We start from the raw sequence: 25,676 nt of genomic DNA, 5'->3' as shown, positions 1-25,676 counted from the left end.
GAGTGTCACAGAGATGCAGTGAGGAAAGCAGGGTATTCACTTTATTGATAAGAGATAAAGAGATTGGCCTTTTGGCTTGGTAGTTATTTACTTCATGCCACAGTTTCCTACATTTGAAGTTCCTGCTCTCTGGGCTGCTCGAGAGCAGGGGGTGTGAGATTCAAGTGAATGCACAGGATGGGGAGATACACCAGCACCACTCCACTTCAGCCCTCTCCCTTCTTACTCATGGAGCAGCACTGAGTGCCATCAGGAATGAGACTTTCTCAATCAGGGGAATCATAAGTGCATAATTAAACAGCAGCCAGAGAGACAGGAGGGTGATAGGGGCTGTTGGCCTGATATGGTCACAGCTTCTCCTGCTGAAAGAGCTCCCACTGCAGTAATGATGAAGAAGGTCTTGAACAAAACTTTCTGTTCCTGAAACTCTTCCTTCCAAAGCTGGGACTGCAAGTACTGCAATACTGGAAATTTATACTAGCGCTGTGTGGAAAAAAAAACCATATTCTCCTTCCAAGGAGATTTCTCCTTCCTCTCTGGAGGTTTCTATTATCCCTTTGAAGTGCTGTAGCTGGTAGTTGGTAGCTGGACTTCTGTCCAGGTCATATGAGTTAGGTGGAAAAATGGTTTTTGCAAAACAGTGATGAGTCATCTCAAAATAAACAAGAGTAATTTGCCTTAAAATAAGTAGGCTTATAAAACTCCTCTGGATTTGGGAAAAAGGCTCGCCCTACATTCAGTGTACGAGTCAACAGTAGGACTGAATCTGCTGCTGCTACTGAGTTACAAACACTGAGTACAGCAGTGTTTGTGTACTTGTCTTCTGCCACTGGAGTCCTGCATGCAAGTCCTACAGAACTCCTCTAAGGCATGAAAAAGCTATAGGGAAATAACTTGATGGATTTTTTCTGAGTTATGGTATCCCAGAGAAAGCAACAACAGAGCAAAGCTAATCTCTCCTTTTAACTCACACTGAGTTTCAGAACTGAAAAGCTGTTGCAGAAGACCTCCCAGTGGATTTTCTTCATGGTGTTGCGATGGATCCTGGTTCTATGTATACACAAGTTTCTGTCTTTCTTTCATATGTGAAATGTAGGTTCAATATTTTGATATTTTGCCCCAGCTTGCTTTGGTCTTGCACTTTTGCTCTTTTTTTTAATTAAAGATTACGTTTGGCTTGTGATGTTGCTGACTGCTGCCCATTCTGGAAAGGTGTTCAGCTGGAAGAGCCTAATTCCCCACGTGTTGATGGCCACCATGACAACAGCCAGGCCAATCAGATTTACACCCAGGCCAGCTTTCACCTGCAAAAGCAAAATGCATCAGAGCAACTTAATGAAAACAGTTAACACAAGGGAGAAAAAGAAAAAAAAAAGCAGTATGTAGAATTTATACTGACTCATATATAGTGTGATAATTTATGTATAGTGATTTCTAGAGCAAAAATAAAAAGCATGAACGAGAGCAAATGTGTCAAGGTATATGTTGGAGTATTCAGGAATGAATATTCAGGTTAGAGGCTGATGCAGTTCATTGTGAACTCCTCAGTTTGTCACTTGGACTTCTGAAGATAACCAGAATGGGGAGTTAAACCACACATAACAGAGTGATACGTGACTTGCTGTGAAGCTATGTGATAAATCTAATTTCTTACACTCTCTTGTGCTTGTCTAAGTAGGTCAGGGCAAAAAGGATTGTATACTCCTAAAGCTCTTTAGACCATTACATTCATAAAAAAATACAAATCAGAAATGTGTGCATCCAACAGCAGGTATGTGGTTGTTCTTAACCTGACAGCTCTATTGAGTAAGAGCAGTTCAGACATCACTACTTTATATTAGCAACAATATAGTCATTATTATTGCACCAATGCTACTACTATTATTTTTATTACTATCATTATTTTATTTATTTATTTATTTATTTATTTATTTATTTATTTATTTATTTATTTATTTATTTATTTATTTATTTATTATTATTTTATCTGTTTGATGAAGGATTAGGTGTTGGAGTTGCCTGAAGCATGGGAGGATATAGCCAGTGCCAAGACTCACCATATCTTTGATCTGGCAGTGCCCATAACTGAAGACAATGGCATTTGGAGGGTTACCCACGGGCAGCATCACCGCAAATGAGATGCACATGGTGACAGGAATCAGGGTGTATAAAGGGTTGATAAGCAGGGTTTCTGACTGGAAGAACAGAGGGAGAGAGGTGTTTCACTTGATCAATAAAAGTCACAGCTGACAAAGACTATGAAAGGACCCTCTCTGTTGTGAATCACACCTGCCCAATTTCTAAAATTAGCATGAAAGTATTTTTTGGTTCTTAGGGTTTTTTAGAGCAATGCCATAATTTTGAGCTGGTCATGCTCCAGGGATCTCTCTTGAGACATTTCACACTGAGGGGAGGGTGGAGTTTGCTACTATTGGGACACATTTGCTCTTTCTCCCACTTGTTTTCTGTGTCATTCTGTTTTGTGTCTTCTGGACTTTAACACTGACTGCTGCTTCAGTCTTCATCCACCAGAAATCACAACAGGTTAACACAAAGAACTTGCTTCTTCCAGTTGCTGAATATGCTGAGACCATTACGTGATGTCCTCCTGAATACTGGTTAAGAGAACCAGCTGTTCGTGATCCAAATGTGCATGGTGAGAAGGCAGAGATGAAGGAATATTTTTTACAGTGGGCTAAAGAATGCAGTTTTCAGTGGTGATGAAATTTTCCATTTTCATTTGCATTGCTTTGGCCCAGTTTTATATAAGAGGGAAAGGGAAGGATAAACAAGGTTACAGTCATTTTGGGGAGGGAAGTGTCTCCAGGTTACTTTTGCAATCTGAAAAGAGAGTTTGCCTTAAGATGGCAGTTGACACTACAAGTAGATTACTGCTCTAAATATTTTTCAGGAGAATCTCTTTCTGCATGGAGCAGAAGCAAATCTGAACTCCTAAGCCACAGAAACACAATTACATCTTGTGATCTGACCACATCTTAATATTAACTCAGAACTGTTCACATAATATGCTTTGGGACAATCCCATAAAATAATTATAATAGGGAAAGATGATTAACAGCCTCCATTCTTGGACAGAAAGGTTTCTCATTATATTTAAAAAAAAAAAATTTCTGTAACTGCTATTCCAATTTTAAATTAAATTACTCTCTCTTTCTTCTGCCTTTGTATATAGCATCCTGATTTTTTTCTGCTCCTTACAAACATCTCTGCTTTCCATGATAGAAGACAGTATGCTTTACCAGATCAACCCCTTGAACACTTCTAAATCTGAAATAAAATTTGGCACTCCAGTCTTTTCTCACAAGTAGGGAGCAGGTGACTACTAAGTAATGAACAACACATTTAAAATAACATTGACAAAAGCATCTTAAACTTCATGTGAAATTCACCTAACTTGTTAATTCCATAGTCACCTTTTCTTATACCTGGCTTATGAATTCCTCAGTGCACTTTGTCTGAGATGTATTATAAAATCCATGATGCTAAAATATGCTTTTGGCTGCCCAATTATGTTTTTGTTCCTAGTTTCAAGACTACAGAACAGTAGCTTGGGAGCTTGGGACAGAGTGCCAAGACCCTGACGTCCTGAAAAATTCCCACAGGCCTGTGAGGAAACAACAGACTAAAAATGTCACTGTTTTAACTCACCATGCTGCATAAAATAGGTAGAAAGATGGTTATGGTTGCTGGATTACTAACAAATTCTGTTACCATGGACACCAAAATGCAAGCCAGCAGAGTTACAGCCCAGGAGGGAAGGCTGCTCAGGGAGAGCATTTGACGTCCAATCCATGTAGAGAGACCAGAGGTCTGGGGAAAGGACAGAAGCGCAAGAATTACTAAACATTTGCTATGTTTGTCAAACGGATTCTTCTTTCTGTGGCAGTTTACATCAGAGAATCCCACCAACAAATAAACAAAGTTCAGGTCAATGCTTTCTGCATTTCCTTATGCTCAGTAAACTAGATTTCACTGCAGTGTTTAATGAATAGCAGGAAAGACATATATTGAGTGCAGGGTGTGCTGCCTACTGCATTATGTACAAACTTTTAAGTATCCACATCATAAAGCCAAAGTGGGGAGCATGCAAAGGAATAAAAGAGCAGGTTGATAATATGTTTAGGAAGGAGGATTAAAAAAATCTACACCAGTACCTTGCATCCAGCTGCTAAAGCATAACCTCCACCAACCAACACTACAATCTCCCAGGGCATGGTCTTCTGAAAGTCCTTCCAGGTAATGATGGGCTCCAGTGTGTTAATTTCTGTTGACTTTTCACCATCTCCTATATGAAATAAAGTGTGTGGCCAGTATTTTACTGCCCTTTTAGCAAAGACCCTCACATTTTTCACCAGAATAGAAGTGATTGAAGATGCATGGGACTACCTGAGAGAGAGGCAAAGAGGCAGTGCATAGCCTTTTTCTCTGCATAGCCTGGCCTCACAAAATGCAGCATATTAATTCCAAACATCCTGACTTTCCCTTGGCTGCTCTGTTAATGTAAATAGTTGTACACCCCTGTGTTCTCATGTTACAGCTTTTTGAGGGACTGTGTGCTGTGTTGTATATGCATGTGCATGTATCTGTAGACCACAGAGATGGTGTTACAATGGATTATATTATCAAAGAAGGGTTATGAAGTAGGCCATGATGCTTGATAAAGTGCATTTAGGCCCCTAGATTTTATCTGAGTACATTAGGGTGTTTTTCAGTGCCTCTTAAAGGAGGAGATAGAGAATGCCATATTTTCCTAAAACCTGTACAATATATGACAGCATAAAAATATATGTTTCTATATATTTATAATCTTTACATAAGACTGTGCAGACAATTCTACTGTCATACAGCACTGCTGAAAGACTGGTGCAGCAAACTGATCAAACCTCTGAGTGCTACCCAAACACAAATATGAAATATTCTCATTATCAAAAAGACTGTGAGAGAAGCATTGCACAAAATTGGAACATTGTCTGGCACTCTATGACCTCTTTTATGTTTATCTTAAGACTATATGAGTGATGACACTACATATGAGTGATGACTAATTTTTTTGCTGGGGTTTATCTTGAGCTGATTTTGCATTATGGTTTTTTAATATGGAACTCCATCTAAACCTTTCCCAAATCTCAGTCCTCAGCCCTGAAGTCTAATAACTCTGCTAGCACGGAAGAGGTGTCAGTCTCAGATTGAGGTTTGTCATCCTCTGGATGAGACAATTTGAATTACAGCAAAGGAAAAGGGGGTCTGATGTAGGAAGGGCTGGTATCCTTGACTTACCAACATAAAAGTGTCTTCTTGGAACTTTTTATAGACAAAAAAATAACAAAAAATCATTAGACATTGAAAAATGTACCAGTTCTCTTTCTTACTGCCTTCTCCTCACGTTTCCTCCTTTTTCCAAAACATGGCTTTTTTGCTGGAATCAGGAAAAGGAGAAACCCAAGAAATACAGAGACAGTGGCGTCAGTCCGGTAGCCTTTCCTAGGAAAAAAAAAAAGCAACATTTTCATAAAAACACATTAACAAAAACATTTCCAAACCAGGTACATAGCTCCAAGCACATTTCTGCAGGTGCAGTTGTATTCCCACATCTGAAGTCATACTAACAGCCTACTAGGAAAAAATACCTTCATATCAAGGGTACAAATTGGATTTTTTCCCATTTATTAAACTGACTCTGGTAGGCAACTTCAATCACAGCTCAACAATTTTTAATATTCTGGTTGAAAAACAAATAATCCCTTTTGGTTTACAAATCTATTAACTTGGAGGTACAAAAAAATAGTGTGTTTACTGTAGTGTAAGAAACAGTAAACATATTCTGGGGAAAAGCCAAACCCAGGTGATCCTTTAGAAATGAACTGTAGATTGATTTTAAATTAAATGTTTAAAGCGCTTTCTGTAAAAGTGTTCTGAGGAGTACCAAACTCCAGTGATCATCAGAAAATCACAGTATTAGAAATTGTTTTTCTGTCAAAATTGGAATGAAAAATTAAAGTAATTTTATACTGTAGAAATATAAAGAAAACTTACATTCAAATCACTTCTTCTTTGATGTGCAAAGTGTGTTATAGTAAGCTTTAATATAATTTATTTGGATATTATTTAAAATAAAATAAAAATTATTTGCTTTAGTCACCATTCTCAGCAATATTTAATTGAACAGACTTTTTCTTGATAAAACACTTTTTGTCAAAAAATTTCATTTCAATTATAGTTGCAATATATTCTAGTGAAAACTTCTTTATGAATGCAGTAAAATGTTTTAACCTCAAAATCTGACCCTCCTATTCTTTTATATTTGAAATGGTTTCACTTACTTTCTCTAGTTAACTCACTATGATTACTTAGAAATAATGGAATTTTTCACTATATGAAAAAATACAATTTAAGAAAAAAAATCCTAATTTTTGAATAAAGACTCAGTTTTTCACTGCTTCATTAAATGCATCCGATGATGTCTTAGGAGGAAAAAAATTATTGTAGTAAGTCATAAGAAGCAAAGTTGTATTCCTGTGCAGTAGTTATGGGGATTTTACTCACTTCTCAAAAAAAGATGACCATCCTGGTACAAAGCCAGGCTCACGAGTGAACCAAAGCAAGGTCATCAGGATGAAGAAGAATCCTGTCACCATCTCGGGGTAGCTAGAAATAAAAAACAGAGAAAGCAAGGAAGTAATTCCAAGGTCTGTCTGAAAGCTCCAGAGCAACTTCCAGAAGAAGTAAGAATGTGGCTTCAAAAAAGGATTAAAAAAATATGAAAAATAGCAAGAGAGATTAGTATGAATTAAAGAATTCTAGATTTGGCTCCCAGCTGGGAACCATCTAAACCCTGTAAGAAATAGGCTAAAAATATCCATCTGTATTTGCTATGCTGTCATTCGTGGGCAAGACCTGAAGGAAAATATTTCTAAATGCTTGTTTTGTATTTGCATTATTATCTGATTAAATGTGTTAACAAGGTGAAGTTCATATTAGCATTCCCCTGTAAACACATTCTCCTGCATTTTTTAGAAGGATAGAAAGCCTAAGAGCAAATGACAATGTAAATTAGCACAGATGGTGCACACAAGGTGACTTGAGGATACTTGAGGTGGCTTGAGGATTTTTAATTTAGCATAGATTTAAATTAAGAGTGATTTCATATTTAGGCACAGCCTGAACAACAGTTTAGTTTCAGAGTTTATCGTATTCAGGCAGTTGGTCTGTCAATATTTCAGTTAAACAGCACAAAAATGTTTTGTGAAGAAAGAATTCTGTGCCATATCAGCCCTTTTGAAACTGAAAATGTTCCCAAATAATCTTTTCAAGAGACATTTCTTGCCGTCGTGCATAAATATTATGGGCAACTGGGAAAGCTGGGAAACCCATGGCATGGGGAAAAGCCTTTTTTGAACTTATATCCACTAAAATAAGTATTTGCCTGAATTAGGAGAAGGGGTCCTTTAGGGTTCAAAGACAAACCTGGACTCAGATGACCTTTGAACCCTGGAATAAACTTGAATCTTTCCTTTCTTTTCCCTTTTCCTCAGAATTAAATGAGTTGCATGTTAGCACGCATGCTTGTAACAACGTCTTTGATTTTAGTTCCTTTTTGCATTTTGATCTATTTCTATACTGGAGGGGAGGAAAAAGAGCAAAGAATTTTAGAATAAGCTACATGATCCCAAGGCAACATGGAGGGCAGTAGGAGACAATGAGAGACAAATTCCCAAGGAAGGCAGGTCTGGTTTACCTAACGTTTCCCAGTTTCTTGTATTCTTCTTGAATTCTTCTCTCTGACATTTCTTCCCGTTTGGTCTTCTTCTTCTTGCTCACAGAACAAGTCTCTTTAAAACTGAGATAGCATGATAAAATTAGGCAAGAGCATCAAGAGGGGAGGGAAAATGTAATTTAAAACACCCCCAGCAATAGGGTAGACTGAAAATTCTGGTATCGGGGACTGTTGGGAGAAGATGTGACCGAGGCAAGGCCTGATGGCAACGGGAAAGGAAATTATTTTTGCATGCTATTTGATTAATCTGATTTCAAGTTCTTTTAAGATTCAACTCTAGACACAGTTGGAAGGCTCCCAGGGTGCTCTGACTAGTACTGATTGGTATCACTGAGCCATCTTGAGCCATGGCTGGGCTCCCTCTGCGTAGGCTCCCTCAAAGAGCTGCCAGAAACCTCCCAAAGCTACAGCTAGTGTCTATCATCACGTGGAAAGATTGTGACAGAGGTCAGCTATCAATAGAAATTTTTCATGGGCTAACTATGCTTTCCTGGATCAGGGTTAGCCAACATATTTGGGGTCTGCTCTGGCTTTTGAGACCATATTTGCCTTGAATATTCAAGATTCATAATGAGGGAAAGCTGTGCTTGGGATCCCATTAGCTGCCATGACCTGTCTGCTTCTGCTTATACTGTCATAGTAACATTTGTTTATAAATCAGGCATAGCCAGAAAAGCACCACAGAGGCCAGGGGAGTCACCCTGGTGTTTTGCCCAGGTGAAAAATGCCTGTACTTCTGCCAGGGACATGAGAACACATATCCTAGCAGGATATCTTGAGCCTCCTATACACTTGTATGGATGTTAAGTGAATCCCTTAATTTATTCAGTTTTCTGTCATTTTGTAAGAAAGCATGGGCATTCTTAATTGAAATTAAGATGCTTTCAAGCTCACTTTAACCCTCTCCTATTTTTCTTTCCAGAAGTGTTACCTAGCTGTGCTTTGAGCCACAGATCCCTCCTTTTTTCACTCCAGCTGTACCCTCTGTCACACAGGGGTGTAACAGGATCTAAGCCAGTCTAAAAGAAGCAGCAGCAGTGACTCAGGTACCATGGCAGCACAATTCTTTAGTTCTTTAGGGTGATAATAGGTGCTTTTATGGTTCCTGCTATTTGAATATCTCATTGGGTACCTCACTAGGCACCCAAGCTGTAGCCCTGGCCAAACCATGGACTGCAATCTCCCTCAATGTATCTGCTCAAGGCCAGACTCTCAAATTCCTTTGCATTGCTCAAGATCCAGACAGGCCCTGTCTGAAGGACTTAACCAGGGCTTGCATTTCACATGGGCAAATATTTAATACAATTTTTTAGCTGACTTAGCATTGCTCTCCATCTATAGGTACTTTAAATTTCCTTGCAAATCTTGCTGTTAGACTTTAGTAAAGTCTACCAGCAGGGAGAGACGAGGCTGGAAGAGAAGACCTCTATGGTTTATAAAGGACAGTTCTGTAGTAACTTCTACCCTTATCTCTTTTTTGCTGTCAATGATCCTTTGATGAATCCATTTTGTCTTTCACCCTTGACCTGGTCTAGGCCTTAAATTCTGAAATGCTGTTCCAGCTAAACCAAGCAATAACAGATTGATGGCACAGGGCTTCCTAGGAAAAACACATTATGGGAATTCATTAAACAGTTATGCAAAAGCATTAGGCAGCTGTTTCAACAGGTTCCAAGTGTTTCCAGGCTCAGGAGGATGTGAAGGCAAAGAATTGAAGCCCAGCTCCCAACATAATATGTTCTTTAATGAAGTGCAGAGAATAAAGTCAGAGATTAGAGAGCCTTGGAATCAGCTACTTCTCAAGAAGTCAATAATGCTTCAGACTCTGGTATTATTTAGAACAACATTAATCAGCATGAAGTCTTGGATGCAATGTGGAATTTCAATTTTTATTTTCAAACCAAATTAATTGAGGGTCATGTTAGGACCTGTTTCTTCTCAAGATTAAAAAAAAAAAAAGTGGCAGAGGGAATTTATATTAGCCTTTTAATTTGGAGCTATAAGATTCAGAGACTGACTGAGAGGGGCATGGAGCCATTCACCTCTAAATTACTTCTTCAAATCTAGTCAAGGTCAGCAGCAAGCAGAACTCATTATCAATTTATTCATTGTCCTGGGTGAAATAGTGATATCAATTCAGTTTACTTTTAAGAGTGAACTAAATCAAATTAAGGCAAATTTAATTCAGAGTAAATGTGTCTGCATCACAATTCAATGCAGATTAACAAATCCATTCTAAATGCACACATTTGGCAGTTTTCATTAACTTTGTAAAGACAATATGTGGTACAAATGACCTAGAAGACTGAAACTTTTTCTTCTTTTGGGGCTTAGGGACTGGTATTAAATGTATTTGTGTCTTAGGCTGTGAGTCCCGTCCACTTTAAAGAGAAATATATATGGAGTCTATTTACCTTTAATTTTAATTGGTTTTATGCTAATTTCATTGAACTGGAGGCAGATCTGAAAAGTAACTTGTTCACTTGCAGGTTTTTTCCTATTAATCTTTTAAACTGCGCTTTTCCAAGAGGACTTAAGTTGGTCCACGAAGGAATCCTCATTGTCATAAGAGTAAAAAAAAAACCCAAACCAGTTGAATACTTGGTATGGATTTCTATCAGCAATACCTGGGCCCTTCAATCTTAAGCAGCAACACTCCACACTGCTGTCTGTGCAGGGCAGCTAAGCAGTGAGATTTCCTCTGGTAATTGTTCTGGCAAGAAGAAGGAAATTGTGCCTTAAATTCTGTCACTTGCCAGTCAAAACTTCTTTATGAGACAAGTTTGAGAGGAGCTGCAGATGCCCTGCTTTTGTAATCTGTATATCTTGAACAAGTTTCACTCACTTGCAGCCCAAGAACAGCCAGTGCAGCCAGAACCAAGTCAGCACCAACATGATGAGGGAGATGGGGAAACTGAACAGAAACCAGGTTCCAAAATTCACCACTTCAGCTTTTGGGTACTGGCTGTAAATTAAAAAAGAGGATGCATGAGAAGTTAGAACAGTACAGGGACAGGGACCTCCAACAGACATAGATGCAAACACATCTATGGGGCATATTTATCTATCATGGGGTGAGAGAAAAACTCCATCAGTTTGCATTTGCAAACAGCTGCATTACCTCTGCAGAGTGAAACCAGCAGACAAACAGTGTAGCTCTCCAAACCTTTAACACCAGATGGTCTGGATTGTCTGGCCAGCTTCAAAAACACTTGGAGATACCTGAAGTGAAACTCCATCCCTACCTGTGGTTTATATTAAAGCTTCTTTTAGGGCTGGCAATCTTCAGAATGATTTCACTCACAACCTCTTTCTATATTTTCTCACAGGACACACAAATATTGACTACATTCTGCTGTGCTCTGACAAAGATGTTGGATGTGTGCATTTGATGCAACTGTCATAAAAGCAAGATCTTGGAAAATTCTGTAAAATCCAAATCCTTGGATTAAGCATGACTTCTGAACTTAGTCTTCTGTGCTACCACCATTTAAGAGAGAGAAATGAGAGATATCAAGATAGTAGTGGTAGCAGTAGGTGGTCAGAATCAGATCTGAGCTTGGCTGTGTGTCTGTGCATGAGAAGTGCCACCTGTCTCCTTATAGAAAAGCTTTCATTTTTTCTGATGTTGAAACATTCAAGTCTTTGTGAGCCCTGGGCCTATGATAAAGGAAATACTTGGGTGATCAGAGAGCTGCTTCTCATCTTCTCTGAAGCAAATGCATAAGGCCACATATCTAAGTTGGTTGTTTGGGTTTTTTTGCATTACATGCTGATGAGCAGCTGTTTTTATGACATTTCTTCTTTTGTATTTCTTTGCCTTCTTTGCTCTATTGTCATAGCTTTAGTGTTTACTTTTCTAGAGTGCCTGATGCCTTTCATGATAACCATTATGTCAAATCAAAAGAAGTTGCTGGAGAATCTTCAATGTTACCACACTGAGGAGTTTTTACTTTGCAAGAAAGGAAGAGATGGGTATGTAGCAACCTTCAATCATTAACCATTGGTAATAGCATTAGAGTAGAGGAAGAAGCAAATTTTCCTTCAGGGGGAGTGTTCTTCCTAGGGTTCCTTGAGGTAGGAAATGACCCACAAGGATGAAAATGATTCTCAGCAAATCCCAGTGCCACTTACTTGTTGAAGTGCTCGAGGAAGATGAGGCTGGTGGAGGTGCCTATGATGGTGGTCAGCCCCCCGATGGTGGCGGCGTAGGAGATGCTCAGCGAGAGGCACTTGCACACCATGTGGTCGTGCCTGCTCTGGTACCTGCTGCTCAGCTCTGGGGGCTCAGGGGGCAGCACCAGGATCTGAGCCTGCGAGGGGACATATTCACAAGCAAAGCAGGTGATCAGAACAGCAGCCCAGCTTGCTCTAATGGCAGGGCGATACGGCGTCGCCACATTTCTCTCCACAGAGAAAAGCAAGGCACAATCCTTCCCAAGGATTTCTGAGATTCACATTCTCTGAACCTCAGAGAGAGGGAAAACACAACTCTTATCACTGGCTGTGCCTGTGTTGTGCCAAAGTAGAATGCAATATGGAGATTGTTTACCCAAAGTGATGGTGCTTTGTTTCCTTCAGGACCAACTCTGTGTGTGTGTGTCAGGACTGTCGGGTGACAGTCACGAGATTCAGTGCAGTGTGAGCAGTGGTGTGCAGGGCTGAGTGCTTGGCAGATTCAGCTTAGATGAAATGCATATAGTATGGTATAATAAAGAAATTCATTAGCCTTCTGATATCCATGGAGCCAGATGCATCATTCTCTCTCCCCTTGGATTTGCTATAACACAGGGCCCAGAGAAGCAACAGGTTTGTGTAAGAGAGGCCAGGTTTTTCTTTACAGGGATTAACTGGGATCAGTCCTGGAAACTTGTCCCAGGGCCTAAAATGGCCTGGTCTGTGACAAAAATGTAGGACAAGCAGTAATCAGACTTCTGGCTAAGGTTTGGGCCAACTCCAGGTCTGACTGGAATATCAGTGGGATACCAAAATCCTTTGAGGGCTGCAGGGACAGCATTCCAGCACTGAGCAGAAGGAATCCATAATCCTTGAGGCTTAGGAGCAGCCACCACACAAAGGCTTGGTGAACTTTTCACACTTAAACTAGCTCAGGGCCTCTAATTAGGGATGGAGTGCTCAAAATGGAATGGAAAAGGCTGAGTGATGGGAATTTGGAAGGAAAAGATGCCAGAAAATTTTGCTCCAAAAGAAGCTTTCATATCAGTGACAGGAAAATGTCTATGTTGGTAGATCAAGTCCTTATACTGGGAAAAAAGGTACAGTACTTCAAGGCACTTCTCATGCAAGCTGTAATTTAATAATGAGGAAAAAGATAGCAAGTGCTTCAGAAAGGTTTGTTACATTTACTAATTTTTATTTTGATTTATTTTTGAACTGTGAAGGAAAATTCCTGTGTTGATTTTAGCCTATTCTTCCATGCCCATAAACTTATACCCTTAGGATGCTACAAAATTGTCATCCAAACAGCAATCTCTTCTTGGAACCACTCAAGAGAAGTAGAAATACTGGAATGAATTGATTTAATGGAAGATTTTGAGGCTGAATATTTTGGAAGACAAAAAGGAAGTGGATAGAGTACCCAACAAAGTGGCTGAACAGATTCATGGTCCGCTTTTTTTTATTCTGAGTAGGGTTTTGTGTGCCAGGGGTTGTTATTTTTGAGTTGGGCTATTTTCCAAGGAGGATTTGCAGAAACAAAGTGGCTATTGCAGTCAAATAATAAAGGAAACTCGTGATCACATTACTGCATATAAAGCTAAATGAATTGTCCCAGCCACTGGGGAAGGGTGTTCTGGACATACCTGTGCTGGGTGTATCTAAATGGGAATGAGAGCTGGCAAAGGGCCAAGCTGGGGCTGTGCTGAGGTGATGGAGAATGATTCCTTGAAGGAACAAATATGAAACAGTAGGGAGCAGGTGATATCCACATCTGTCTTTTGCCTCACCCCCAGGTCTAACATTTCCTTACCTGAGGCAGGTGCTGCCCATTGCTGGTAGAATTCATTGTTCCAATAGGGTTGGCTATCATGTGCACACCATTCATACTCTGCAAGGAGGAAAATGCCTTTGGATTAGCTTTTCTCGTGTTTTCCATGGGGCACTTGTGAATTCGTGATGCTTTGTGAAGGTACTGGGTGGCAGGCTTTGGGGGCAAAAAAGGAAAAAGAAAAATGGTTCCAAAACTACAAGAAAATCCAACCCACTAAACTCAGCTCTTAATTTTACATTGGGGAAAAAAATGTTTAAACTCCCTGCTTTTTTTTATTTTAAAGAGATTTTAAAGTCAAATTATAATGAGATTAGGTCTTCCTCTGGCATGTCTGAGATTTTAACAGGTCCCTTGAGCCTGTGACTTTGTGATGTGTACAAGCTGCTGCAGCAGTTTGAGGATTCTCAGCTTCAGAAGCTGGCAATACTGGAACAACAAAACATCATATCTGAATTTGCTAGAAACCATATGGAATTGTTAGTTCTCTGACTGGATCTCAGGATCTCCAGCAAGGAGTACAACAGGCTTCTATTGTTTTGTACTTCTGTTTTTGCTGTTTCAGAGCTAACGTTCCCCAACTGATTTGTGAAAGCAGGCTGACAGGTTAAATACAAAGCAGGGCATGCTGCAATACCTAATTTCTGCCAACAACCACCACACATTCAATATAAAGAGACCTGCAGTTCTTTTTCAGAGCTGAGTGCATTTTGCTCTGCTGGTTCCTGCACTAGAAGACAGCATAGCACAGAAGATACCACCTTTGACAATACCTTTGAGTGCATCAGGGAGCTGAAGTCAGCAGTAGTAGCACTAAAAACAAAGAAAGGAAAATGTGCTTTAAAAATGCCTGTTCATCCAGCTCCTGCAAGAGGCACACATCATGGGTAGGAGGGGCAACATCTGCAGGAGAGCTAGTGCCTACTGAAATGCTGAATACCACTTATTAGAACCTCTTATGTGGGCTCTTGGCCAAAAAATAAGTCATTATTGTGTTTCATAGCTCAATCTCTAGCTGTGTAACAGGGGAGTTCCACCTCCAGGCAAGAAAAAATTTGTTTCTTGGTAGTATTTACCCCATTCTGGGAGAGGACTCCATTCTCTGGAGTGGAGTGGATCTCCAGGCAATCCAGCACCATTGCTGCCTGTTCTAGTCAAATTCTTCCTCTGCCAACACTTCCAATGCTGTTTCTGAGTACCTACCCCTACCACATTAAAGCCTTCCCTAAAACCTGCCCCGTGTGGCATGTGGATCATGCAAACAACCCACTGAACTTATTTCCAGAAGATGCGCTACCTTTCGTGCCAAATTCAAAGCTCTTTTTCAAGTAATCCTATTTTAATAATAGTTCTGTTTGAAATATCCCACATATACTCTGCAATAGGGGTTAAAGGGACTAATGGCACCGTGCCAATCTGAAGACTTGATTCTATATTGCATAGAAAATATGGCTGGGATAAAAAGAGATAACAGAGGGAATACTGGAGAACTCAAATAGTCTCTAGACTAATGAGAAAACTATTTAGATCTTGCCAGTTAACTTAAAGTTACCTGTACTGTTTGATATCTTTTAAAGCAAATTAAAATTTAAAGTAAAAGAAACTTGTTTCTCTTTTATTTTGAGCAGTTGCAAATAACACAGAAGGAGTTCACAAAGGGACTGTGCAATTTTGTTCTCACACTTCATAAGCTCCTCTTGGAGCATTGGAATTGGCCTATAATAACTTTTTAGAGCATCAGCCGTCTTGTACAGCTTGAATTGATGCTTAATTAGATAATTTGAAAAACAAATTATTCCTTTACTTGATTTACCCTTTCCCCTTACTAGATTCTTCTCCAAATAGAAAATACTGGTGTTTCAAATCTCTGAAGAAATTCATCTATGTTTCAAGAAATCTTCTACAAATTTTGCAGGGGAGGAGGGGTGGTTTTTTGTGGGTTCTCCCTCCCACCATGTCCCCCTGCCCTCCACTTCCATCTCTCTTGAATGCAGGCAGGTCAGACTTTCTTCAGGAATGCTCTGTAAGTGATGTCCCTCTGGACATGTCCTGTGGGCAGTCTGTGCTGTACCTGGATCCTGTTCATCACTGTTCCTTCAGGGGAACAGAATAAAAACCTGTGGACATCACTTTCTTACACAGCACAAACCCAGATTTCAAAAGAGCTTTCAAACTCCTGGAAATATTTTCCTTCTCCCTAAAATATCCGTAGTGTGTAAAAAATAAATGAATTTTTAGTGAGATCCAGACCATTGCATTGAATCCCATTTATCCTGTAAGCCTTCCTTGGCAGTCACATGTGACACATTCCCTTGTAAGGTTGTGCTTGCCCTTCCTGGCTCTACTCCTGGGTTCATCTCATTGCAACCTGAGTAGGGCTCAAATGTCCAGTCCTGGTGTACAGGGCTCATCCTTACTCCTCATTGATGAAGATAAGCTCCAGGGAAGGCTGGCCGTGCTTTTCACCGAGACCTGCAACAGAGGAACAGAGACCAGCCCTTGGGGGAAGAACTGAGCTGAGCCCCTGGCCCACACCCCTGCAGCTGGAGGAGCTGCTGCAAACAAAAGCTTGTCCAAACACTCTCAGGTGCTCTCTTGTTGTGGCATTTCATTATTTTGTATTGTACTGATCGTGTGCATCCGGCAGTTAAAAGACTGTGATGGCTACATGTAATAGACAAGGTTGGATGAAATAATTTTCAGCCTGGAAACTGTAAAGTGAAAGAAAAGAGAGATTCTTTTCTTCCTAAGCCTTCTTCTTCTGGGAAGGAATGAACAAAATGAACCTTAGAGCTCTTATCAATTTTTTATTATGGGATTGTTAAAACTTCTGAGCCTCTTCTAAATTTCCAAGACTTTATTCCCAAAGGTTTCCTTCCAACCCTGTAAAATCCTATGACCAAGAGTTTATGGCACACAGCTACAGCAGATGCCTTGATTCAGTATAAATAGTTTCCCAACTCCTATTCTTCCATCACTTCTAAAATTTCCTTTCATTTTTTGAAAGGAGTATCAGAGTACAAAAAGGAAGAGTACATATCAGTGGTTTTGGCAGTATGAATCAGACAGATCTGACCTCGACAGACTTTCAGTAATATAAATAAAAATAAAACAAGTGTGGTCACTGACAAAGACATGAGAAAAGAGTGAATGCCAGTACTGACAAGTACCTATGGGCTTGTTTTCCTCAGCAATGGCGCTGCCTGCAGCCGCGATGACCTCGCACTCCTCCTCAGCATTCACCAGCTCCTGGAGCACTGCCTCCACGATTGGCATCACCATGGCTGTGGTGGAGGTGTTGGAGAGCCACATGGAGAGCACCGTGGTGCAGCACATAAAGCAAAGGAGCAACCTGGAGAGCAGCGTGGGGGAACGCGGGGAGTCGGAGGGGGCGGAAAAAATAGGGGGAGATTTGTGAGCTGTCAAACTCTGAAAGGAAAGATGGGTATGGAAAATTCCCCAAACCAGGGCAGATTTCGCCCATGGATGGGAAGATGAGAGTGGATTCAAGCTGCTGCTCTCAGCCTCAGACCACCCAAAGCCAAAGGTTCACTCACATGCCTGGCTTGGCTCCAGCCATCATCACCATGCGCAGGGCAATTCGCTTGTGGAGATTCCACTTTTCTACAGAAGCTGCCACACAAATCACACCCATGAGGAGCAGAGTTGTGTTCTTGAAATATTCACCAGCCACCTGCATTAAGGGCCAGGGGGAAGCAGCCAGTTAAAAAAGCAGTAAATACGCTACACAGAAAGCATGCTGAATGAGAAGAAATATAGCACAGAGCATTTTTGCTCCCTCAAGTAAGAATGACAAGGAGCTGGAGAAAATGAAGAATTCATAAATCAGAATATTCTCTTTAATCTCTCTCTTGTTGTGTTTACAAATAAGGCTCTATCCCCTATTGTTTATAGGCTTCTGAGTTTTGAAGAGATCAGGAGAAATGTTACGTTTGCAAGCCGGGTGTTCAGTGCCTGCAGTGAGTCAGTCATACTCAGCTAGACTCAGATGGAAACAAGCACAGACAAAAGTGCACTGAAGGCAGCTTATACATGTGCTTCATCTGCTTTTTTCCTTCTGGAGGTATTGTTTATCTTGCCTATCTTTATTCTGTCTTGTTCAGCTTTTAGGAAAAATGTGGCATCCCTAGAATTTACCGCATCAGAATAAAAATCCTTTGGGGCTTACTCTTTAAATGCAATAAAAAAGGGTTGGTACATTGCTGCAATGATCCACAAATCCTGTGTCAAAGCCTTTTCACATTGGAAATCTATTTCCATTTTATCAGGAAAAGAGGGAAAAGTTTCAAGAATAAGAACCTTAATTTAAAGACAATGAGCAAAAACCATCACTGGCTCAGGGAAATATTCAGACACCACCTCCACAGCAGGAATTGTGGATGTGGGTCCTGCTAAAATATGAGAAGATATTCTGTGAAGCAACTGCAAAAATGACAAATTAGGCAAACCATAAAATTCTTACTCAAACATACACACATACTTCTGTAAAAACAAACAAAATGGGAGAAAATAAGAGTTACATAGAGATGCTTGGGGTCTAGCAAAATTTTTCATTTATTTTGATGCAATCCTTCCTAGGCTGATGCTGGAATATTTTTCAAAAATTTTAATTTCTTCAGTTTAAAACTAGTTCTCTAATGAAATGTAGGTGCCAGCACTTTACAATTCAGATCAGAGGAAGCAATAATTTTTTCAATTTTTCTCAGTTATACTGATGGTTCTCCATGAAATGCAAGAATGACTAAAATGTTATTTTGTGAAATTTGCAACAGGTAATGTATTTAATGACATTTATTTAATAAATCCCTATGGTGACTAAATAGACTCGGCCATCATAGCTGTGTGCCAGAACTTTTAAACATCACCTTTTTGGCTTTCTTCCACTGGTTTCTTTCTCATTAACTTTCTTTATTTTCCTGCTACCTTTTCAAAAAATAATGAGGTGAATGAAGGAAATCCATCAATCCAGCAGCATGAAGAATTTGGGGGTTTTTTTCCTCCTTTATTCCTTTCATAGCCATTTTTGAGAAATAAGGGAATGCTAATAGTCTCATTAATACCAGCATACATATATATGGCACACTGGTTCATGCTCTCAAGCCCCTGTGAGTAATTTGTAGCTTAAATAGTAGTAATTTTCTAGGCAAGACTCAGTCCAGACAGCAGATTGGAAATAATGCTTCAGAGCTGTTTATTTGTGAATGCAGAGATTTCTTTCAGTTCCTAAAGCAAATAATACATTCTTTACAGTACTGTCTTACTGTCACTTTATTTTCTATTGTTGAATTTCTCTCAGGCTGACATTAAATTTCCTTCTCCAATGTGCTGCCAAGTTTTTAATGAAAATGCCCAACTACTTTACCTTTATGTTAGGGAAAAAAGATTGTGAAAATACTGAATTGTGTTGGTATGAAAATGTATCTCATTTTATTACAGAACTTGGGGGAATAAGCAGTCATTATACTCTCGGCTCATGCTTGTTTCTAGCCATTTATGAGTATTTCCAGTGCTAGATTGTGAGAGAAATCCAACAATTTTATGTTTGCTGCATATTCCTCTGCATTCTTATCTGTATTACTCATCCTTGAATCCAATGTGCTGTCCCCTCACTCCCCCAAAAAGAGATAGAAAAAGGCAGGGGGGAAAAAGTTGCAGAGAAAATAAAATAAATTCTTGGCATATAATGAAAGAAATTAACATTCGAAAAAACCTCAAGTAAGCAAATTCAGGACTGATCACAGAGACTTTTCTGTACAGCTGCTCCTTTTCCTGAGAACTTATGGCTACAGTGCAGCAGTTAAGTTACAGCTTTGGAAAAAGGCTTGACATTTATCTGGATAACAAAATTATCTAGTCTTTTTCAGTAAATGATAACTTGTTTTAGCATATTGCCTTATATGACATCCACAATAAATAAAATTGGAAGGAAAGTTGACAGTGAATCCTGTGGCTGCTGTGCACATGGATTTGAGGAGGGCAGAGGTGGGATCCTGCGGTGCAGTAGGTGTTGGTAATTGTGGTGATGCAGGAGCTGAAAGGATGGACACCTCTCCTGGCTATTGTAGCCCATCTCCCATCCCATATCTATCTTCAGATGAAGAAAGGGCTGGTGGGGCCCAGTTGCACCTTACTGGATGCACATTTCTGCCTCCCACACCTCTGAGTCTCGCTGCTGCACTCAGATCAGCCTCGTTCAGATAATTAGCTGAGAGCAAAAACATTAAAGGATAAAAACACACAACAGTCTGACCTCGCTGGACTTCATGACCCCAAAGAGAGGGTACAGGAAGGCAGGAACCAAGGCTGCTGCCCCAAGGGGCACTGCTTCAGAGACCCAGTACACAGCTGTCACCATCAGCACGTAGGCACACGAGGCTTCCTGCAGGGACAAGCACAGAGGATGAGTGGTACTGCCCTGGAACTCACCCACAGGATTCTTCAGACTGGGGGTGCCTGGGTTAAAAAAACAAACAAAACAAAAAGAACTGCATTGGGACCTCCAAAGTTGCAGCTGTTTGGGAGTGAAATGTTGGCTACCTTCTGAAAGGAGAGTGTCAGGAGATGAGGCTGATGAAAGTTTTCACAAATAATCCAAATCAAAGCATTGGGACAAGCCTTTTTAGCAGCAAAATAATGGCTTCAAGTGCATTGGCATATTAGTTTGATTTCCATAATCCAATATTTACCAGGCACTCCATCATGACTCCTCAGATTAGACCTGTTATCTCAGCATATTTCTGTCTCCAGTCCTGGACAAATACAGGAACTGCTCCCTTTCAGGACCAGATGAGAGCAATCATATTTGCCATAAAACTGCCTCGTAGTTATTTTGGGAAATACTCTGGAAACTTAGTTGGGGTTTTTTTGTTGTTGTTTTAGTTTGTTGTGGTTTTTTTAAGCAATGTGCAAACACTTTTGTTAGCTGATTTTATTTGCTGAGGTAATTTCTGCAGAAGAAGACCACTGGCCTGCAGGGTTGGAGGCAATGGGTGAACAGAGCTAATCAAACAAATTTGCTGCTGTCCAAGGTTCTGGTTGAAAAAGGCAGGAGAGCATCATGGTGAGCAGTCATGGGGAGCTGGGGTATGACTGAGAAAAGTGCTGTCTGCTGAATAATCTTACAGGAGAACACAGCTAGCAAATTGAAGTCTTCTTGTCCATTTCTTTAGAAATGTCTTTATTTATGGCTCACTGGAGTTCTCTTAAGGCTGTTTCTTCTACTTTGCAGTAGTTTCTATACTCAGAGACCTGGGGATGTCTGCTGGTAATAATTACAGAAACCATCTTCAAGAAAAGGTTTTCTTTTTCTTTCCCTTTCTCAAATTTGAAGCCAAGTCCTGTACTTGCCTTAACCTGCTGTTCTATGGCAGTAAGGAGGTCTGCACTAATTTACTCCAGCTATAAATTTATCTGTTCTTCATTTTGCACCAGATGCTCCATGTGAACCTGTCGAGCCATATGGAGTCACAGCTCACAAATGGATATTGTTTAGAAAATTCACCATTCACAACTGCTATCTGAGTCTCTTAAAATATAATTTCATATATTGTACATCCATCCTGGCTGGATGACTTCTAAATAAAGCAGCTTTCAAGAGGCTTCACAAGCAATTCTCACAGACCCTTGTGCAAATCAAAGAGCATGTTTTACATTTCATTGTTTTCAATCAGCTTTGTGAACAAGGTGGTAAAGCCTAGTGAAATTATACAGGGATGTGGGTTCAATGGAATTAATCAAAGCTTGCATTTAAATTCATCTTTATAGATGTCATTTTTACATTACCTCTAAAAAAGAGCTACAATCAGATATTCATCTTTTCTTTTTTGAAGTACAGCTTATAGTAACAACAGGCATAACATGGCCCAGAGAGGAAGCTGAGATAGATGGATATGTACTATTTCCTTTACTTGTGCAAGAATTGTAGCCAAAGTTACTCAGAAGTTTGGATTTAAATTAGCTGCCAGATCTTGCTCTGACTCCTGTTTCAGAAAAGTGTAACTAAACAATTATAATTTATCAAAGCCAGGATAGGTTTATATTGGATATTGGGGAAAATGTCTTCAGTTGTAGGGTGAAATTTAGCTCTGGATAAGCCAACTTGTTCTTCAGTCACGTTTAACTACATTATACCTCAAGGTTAATATTCCACAGAGAGCAGAGCATGGGGCCTTTTTTTGTGTCCTAGTGACTCTGACACATTTTTAATTTTTAACTCATTAGCTTCTGCTAAAATTTGCATGAGCTCTCTATCAGATTCAGCAGCTGTCTAAGGAGAAAAATAACTTCTAATTAAAGAAGAATCAACTATTTCTTTGTTTTAGAGCAGTCCAGATGTAAGATCCAAGGTGTACCCAAACCATTTTCTCACTCAAAAAATGTACTTCTCTCTAATTTCTTTGAGTAATTGTGTAATTTTCTGTTACTCCTCTGTGTGTGGCAAAAACACACAGAGGAGTAACAGATTTCCATTTCCTATTCCATTTTCACTACCAGTAGGCTGGTAGTGAAAATGGAATAGGACAGAGGGAATTTGCATCTCAACCAAAACCTTACTGGGATGGGCACTAAGTCTTTGTGTTTCCTATACACTAGGCTGTAATCATTTTACAAAAGAAAAAACCAAAATAAATTACATTTTCAAATGGTACAAAACTGTAAGCAAGTACTGGGAAAGCCAAGCTTGCTAATCTCCACTAAAAACTTAATCGGCTTGTCTGGCAACTTTATTTATTTTCTCAGTTGGTTTCCAAGAGAAACCATATTAATCTCTTCTATTTAATTGAACAGAGTTTATATATTTAATTAATGGTCACCAGAGCTACTAAGTATTACACTGAAGCAGTGGCAGTGTAATTTTAAGTGTTTCACCCCCCTCACTCCTTGTTTTGCAGCTGAAAAATTCTGTTAAACCCCTCTCAGAGCTTGAAGCAGGGAATAGGAAAACATGTGATGGTTGGAGGGACTATCATCTAATTATCTCTTCAGCCAGTCCCTTGGGTTAAAAGAAGAGCTGAAAGGAAGCCATGCATGACCCACACTAAGGGTCATGCATAAAACTTCTGTAAATAAAATATCCAAAGATCTCAGAATTATTAAAAAGAAGAATAAATTATATATTGGAAATTTGCCCACTTATTTGCCCATTGTGTATCTTGCATGCAGACATGTGGTTAAGCTCTACAAAGAGGTAGTCCAGCCTCTGGAATAACATCTTTGATTTTATGGGATCATGTGAAATTCCATCCTTCAGCTTTGGTGGAAATAAAACCAAAGTTGAATGAAAATGTGCCAACTGTGGCTCTCCAGAGCAGGTTCTGTGCTTTAGGATCCATTCTGCTGATTTGGCATATCAGGATGCCAACATTCTCTGACACCACATTCTCACAGCTCTGCCAGCAGGTGACTTTCAGGAGCCATCCAAATGTCCTTGACTGGGTGCAGTGTGGCCACAGTAACATTGGTCACAGAAAGCCTGCCCCCATCTCACTGAAATCATGTGGCATTCCTTGGGGTATCTCTGGGGGCTTCATGACCAAAAAAAAAAAAAAAAAATCGTCTAAAGATTTCAAAAGAAGAAGAAAAAATGCTCACATGTCACAGTAAACAATGAAGGAAATAAGGACCCTCAGTTTGTAAAGTACACAATTTTTTTGACCTGAAAGGCATTTATGTATGTCCAAACACGTGGTACAAGTTCAGTCATAACTCCAGAAGGGGAAAAAAGGAATTTAAGCAAATTTTCTCAAATTTATTCTTCACCCAACCATTTCTTTTCACAAAATAATATAAAAGAAGCTGTGGACTTTATTCCCATTAGCAGCATCTACCAAGAGTTCTGGGTCCTTGTGCTCTCTCTGATCTCTCTTGCCACTACACATGTAATGCTCCTTTGACATTTCAGGGATGTGCTGGTATCATCAAAGAAACTGCAAGCTGATTCCCTGCAGAAATGCAAATATAAATGACCTGGTAATTTCCATCTCTATAAAAAAGACAATAACCCTGATATAATATAACCCTAATATAAAAATACAAGCATGTGAGCAGGCATCAAATTTAATCTTCATATTTAAAAAGTAATCATAGTCAGTGGGTTGTAACAAAGTAAAATCTACACAAAAGCACTTGCATAGCGTGCTGTTGGCCGAGTTTAAATGGTGTAGAGGTTTTTTTTATAGCTCTATAAACATTTGTCCAGCTCTTGGTCAGATTGTCAGCTGTGCTTTACCCTCTGTGGTCCCTCACAGATATACAAAGTGGATGTAAATCTCCACTGGATGGATTTTCACATCACTTTGCAGAAAAGCAGCACCACAAGGTGCAGAGTAACAGTGCAGGGCAGCTTGTACTGCACCAGAGCAATTCTTGCAGCAATCCTGTCAGTGAACTCCTGCTGCAGCTGCCATAAGGTGCTTTACAATCCCCTGGCTGAGCGTGCCAGGGAGCATCTCTTTTCATGTTACCCTTCCAGTGGCATCAAGGGAGATTAAACCCCTCTGCAGAACAAGCCTCTGTGAAAGGGTGAGCCTTTCTGTTCCCTGAAGAGCACAACTGTCTGTTATTCATTCCCTCTCTTGAGATAAAAGAGATGAAAAAGCACTGCAAGGGAACAGCCAAGATACGTGGAAGTTCAAAGCAGGAAAACTCAAAGTGGAACACACAGCTCAGTGGTGCAGGAATATTTCCTTTTTATGAATTCTGGTTTATTTTCCAAACAAAATGCTACGGTTTTGTTTTTGAAATCAGCTATGCAGTTTGTAATCTTTTGCATTTCTATTGGGTAAAGTACCAGCATTCATAAATCCCCTGATACTTCAAGGAAGAATGAATCTTTAGCAGGATAAAGGATGGAATGGATACTGCTGCACTTTTTGGACAGATTTATGTCTAGATCTGTGGGGAAGGACAAGCTGCAAATTTTTTATACATTGCAGATTTTGATAAGTTAAACACCACCACCTCTCTAAGGCAGAAAAACATTGCTGTTTTATGGGTTACAACTGCAGAGGTGTGCAAAGAGAGGACTTTGCCATGTGGCCAAGGCATTCAGTATCTCCAGAGCAGGGTCAGGAGCACAGCTGCACTCCCTCCTTTCCCTGGTCTGTGTGTCAAGCACAGGATATTCCTCCTTTGCATGGCTGTGTGTGCCAGTGCCAGAGCTGCAATGCTCCAGCAGAGGTACCCACACCTGCCCTGGAGCACTCAGAGCCGTGCATTGTCACCCAGTGCCACCTCCTGCCACACCTGACGTGCTGTCTTTATAAGCCCCCACTAAATTGAAAGTCCCTTCATGCATACTTATAACTAAAAAACTAAAGACTCTATAAGCATTCATTTTAAAGACCTCTCCTTAAAAAAAAAAACCAAAAAACATGGATGTGTTTGTTCTGTTCCCCCTTCCACACAATCTTATTTTAGAAAGAGATCCAACATTTGTGCTTTAAAGCAGCGCTTTTCTAGCTTCACCTGGCTCTTCAGCTCTGCTTGTGACACAACTCTAGGCAGCTCTAGCTCTTAGTGATGATTTCTCAGTGACCCTCACAGTCCTTCAAATTCGAGTCTTTGATTTTTCTAAGATCTGAGCTTCTTGACATCTTTGTCTTTCCTTTTGCACGCTGCAAACCTAATCAGCAGGACGGCCTGCTGCACTCAGGGGCTTTGTTAAAAGGAAAATGAAAATGTACTTACACTGCTGGGGTATATGAGGGGCAGAGGAAGCAGCAGAAGTGGAATGAGAACAACGAGCAGGAGATTTCTGGATCGGAGAATCTCCCTCATCACTGCCATACTCCTTCTGGGGGCTTTCTTCTCCTTCAGGTTCTTCTCTGGTTCTTCAGATATTCCAATTTTCAT

The 25,676-nt window shown here is 40.0% G+C and overlaps 1 protein-coding gene across 1 annotated transcript; it reads right to left on the bottom strand.

The window, feature by feature from the left end:
- Positions 1–1,166: 1,166 nt before the first annotated feature.
- SLC13A4 (solute carrier family 13 member 4) lies at positions 1,167–25,676 on the bottom strand (the record flags this gene model as incomplete). The annotated part of the gene is made up of 16 exons (XM_084205518.1): positions 1,167–1,304; positions 2,058–2,195; positions 3,670–3,831; positions 4,176–4,306; positions 5,405–5,502; positions 6,565–6,666; positions 7,757–7,858; positions 10,641–10,760; positions 11,930–12,108; positions 13,785–13,862; positions 14,576–14,615; positions 16,220–16,274; positions 16,973–17,154; positions 17,360–17,496; positions 20,074–20,202; positions 25,512–25,676. The coding sequence occupies 16 exons, from the start codon at positions 25,674–25,676 to the stop codon at positions 1,167–1,169; spliced, it is 1,956 nt and encodes a 651-aa protein (XP_084061644.1).

This window comes from Fringilla coelebs (assembly GCF_963513975.1).
Source record: "Fringilla coelebs genome assembly, chromosome: 5".
Classification (NCBI taxonomy): Eukaryota; Metazoa; Chordata; class Aves; order Passeriformes; family Fringillidae; genus Fringilla; species Fringilla coelebs.
Note: the sequence above shows the minus strand (reverse complement) of the source record. Positions and strands in the feature narration are given on the sequence as shown.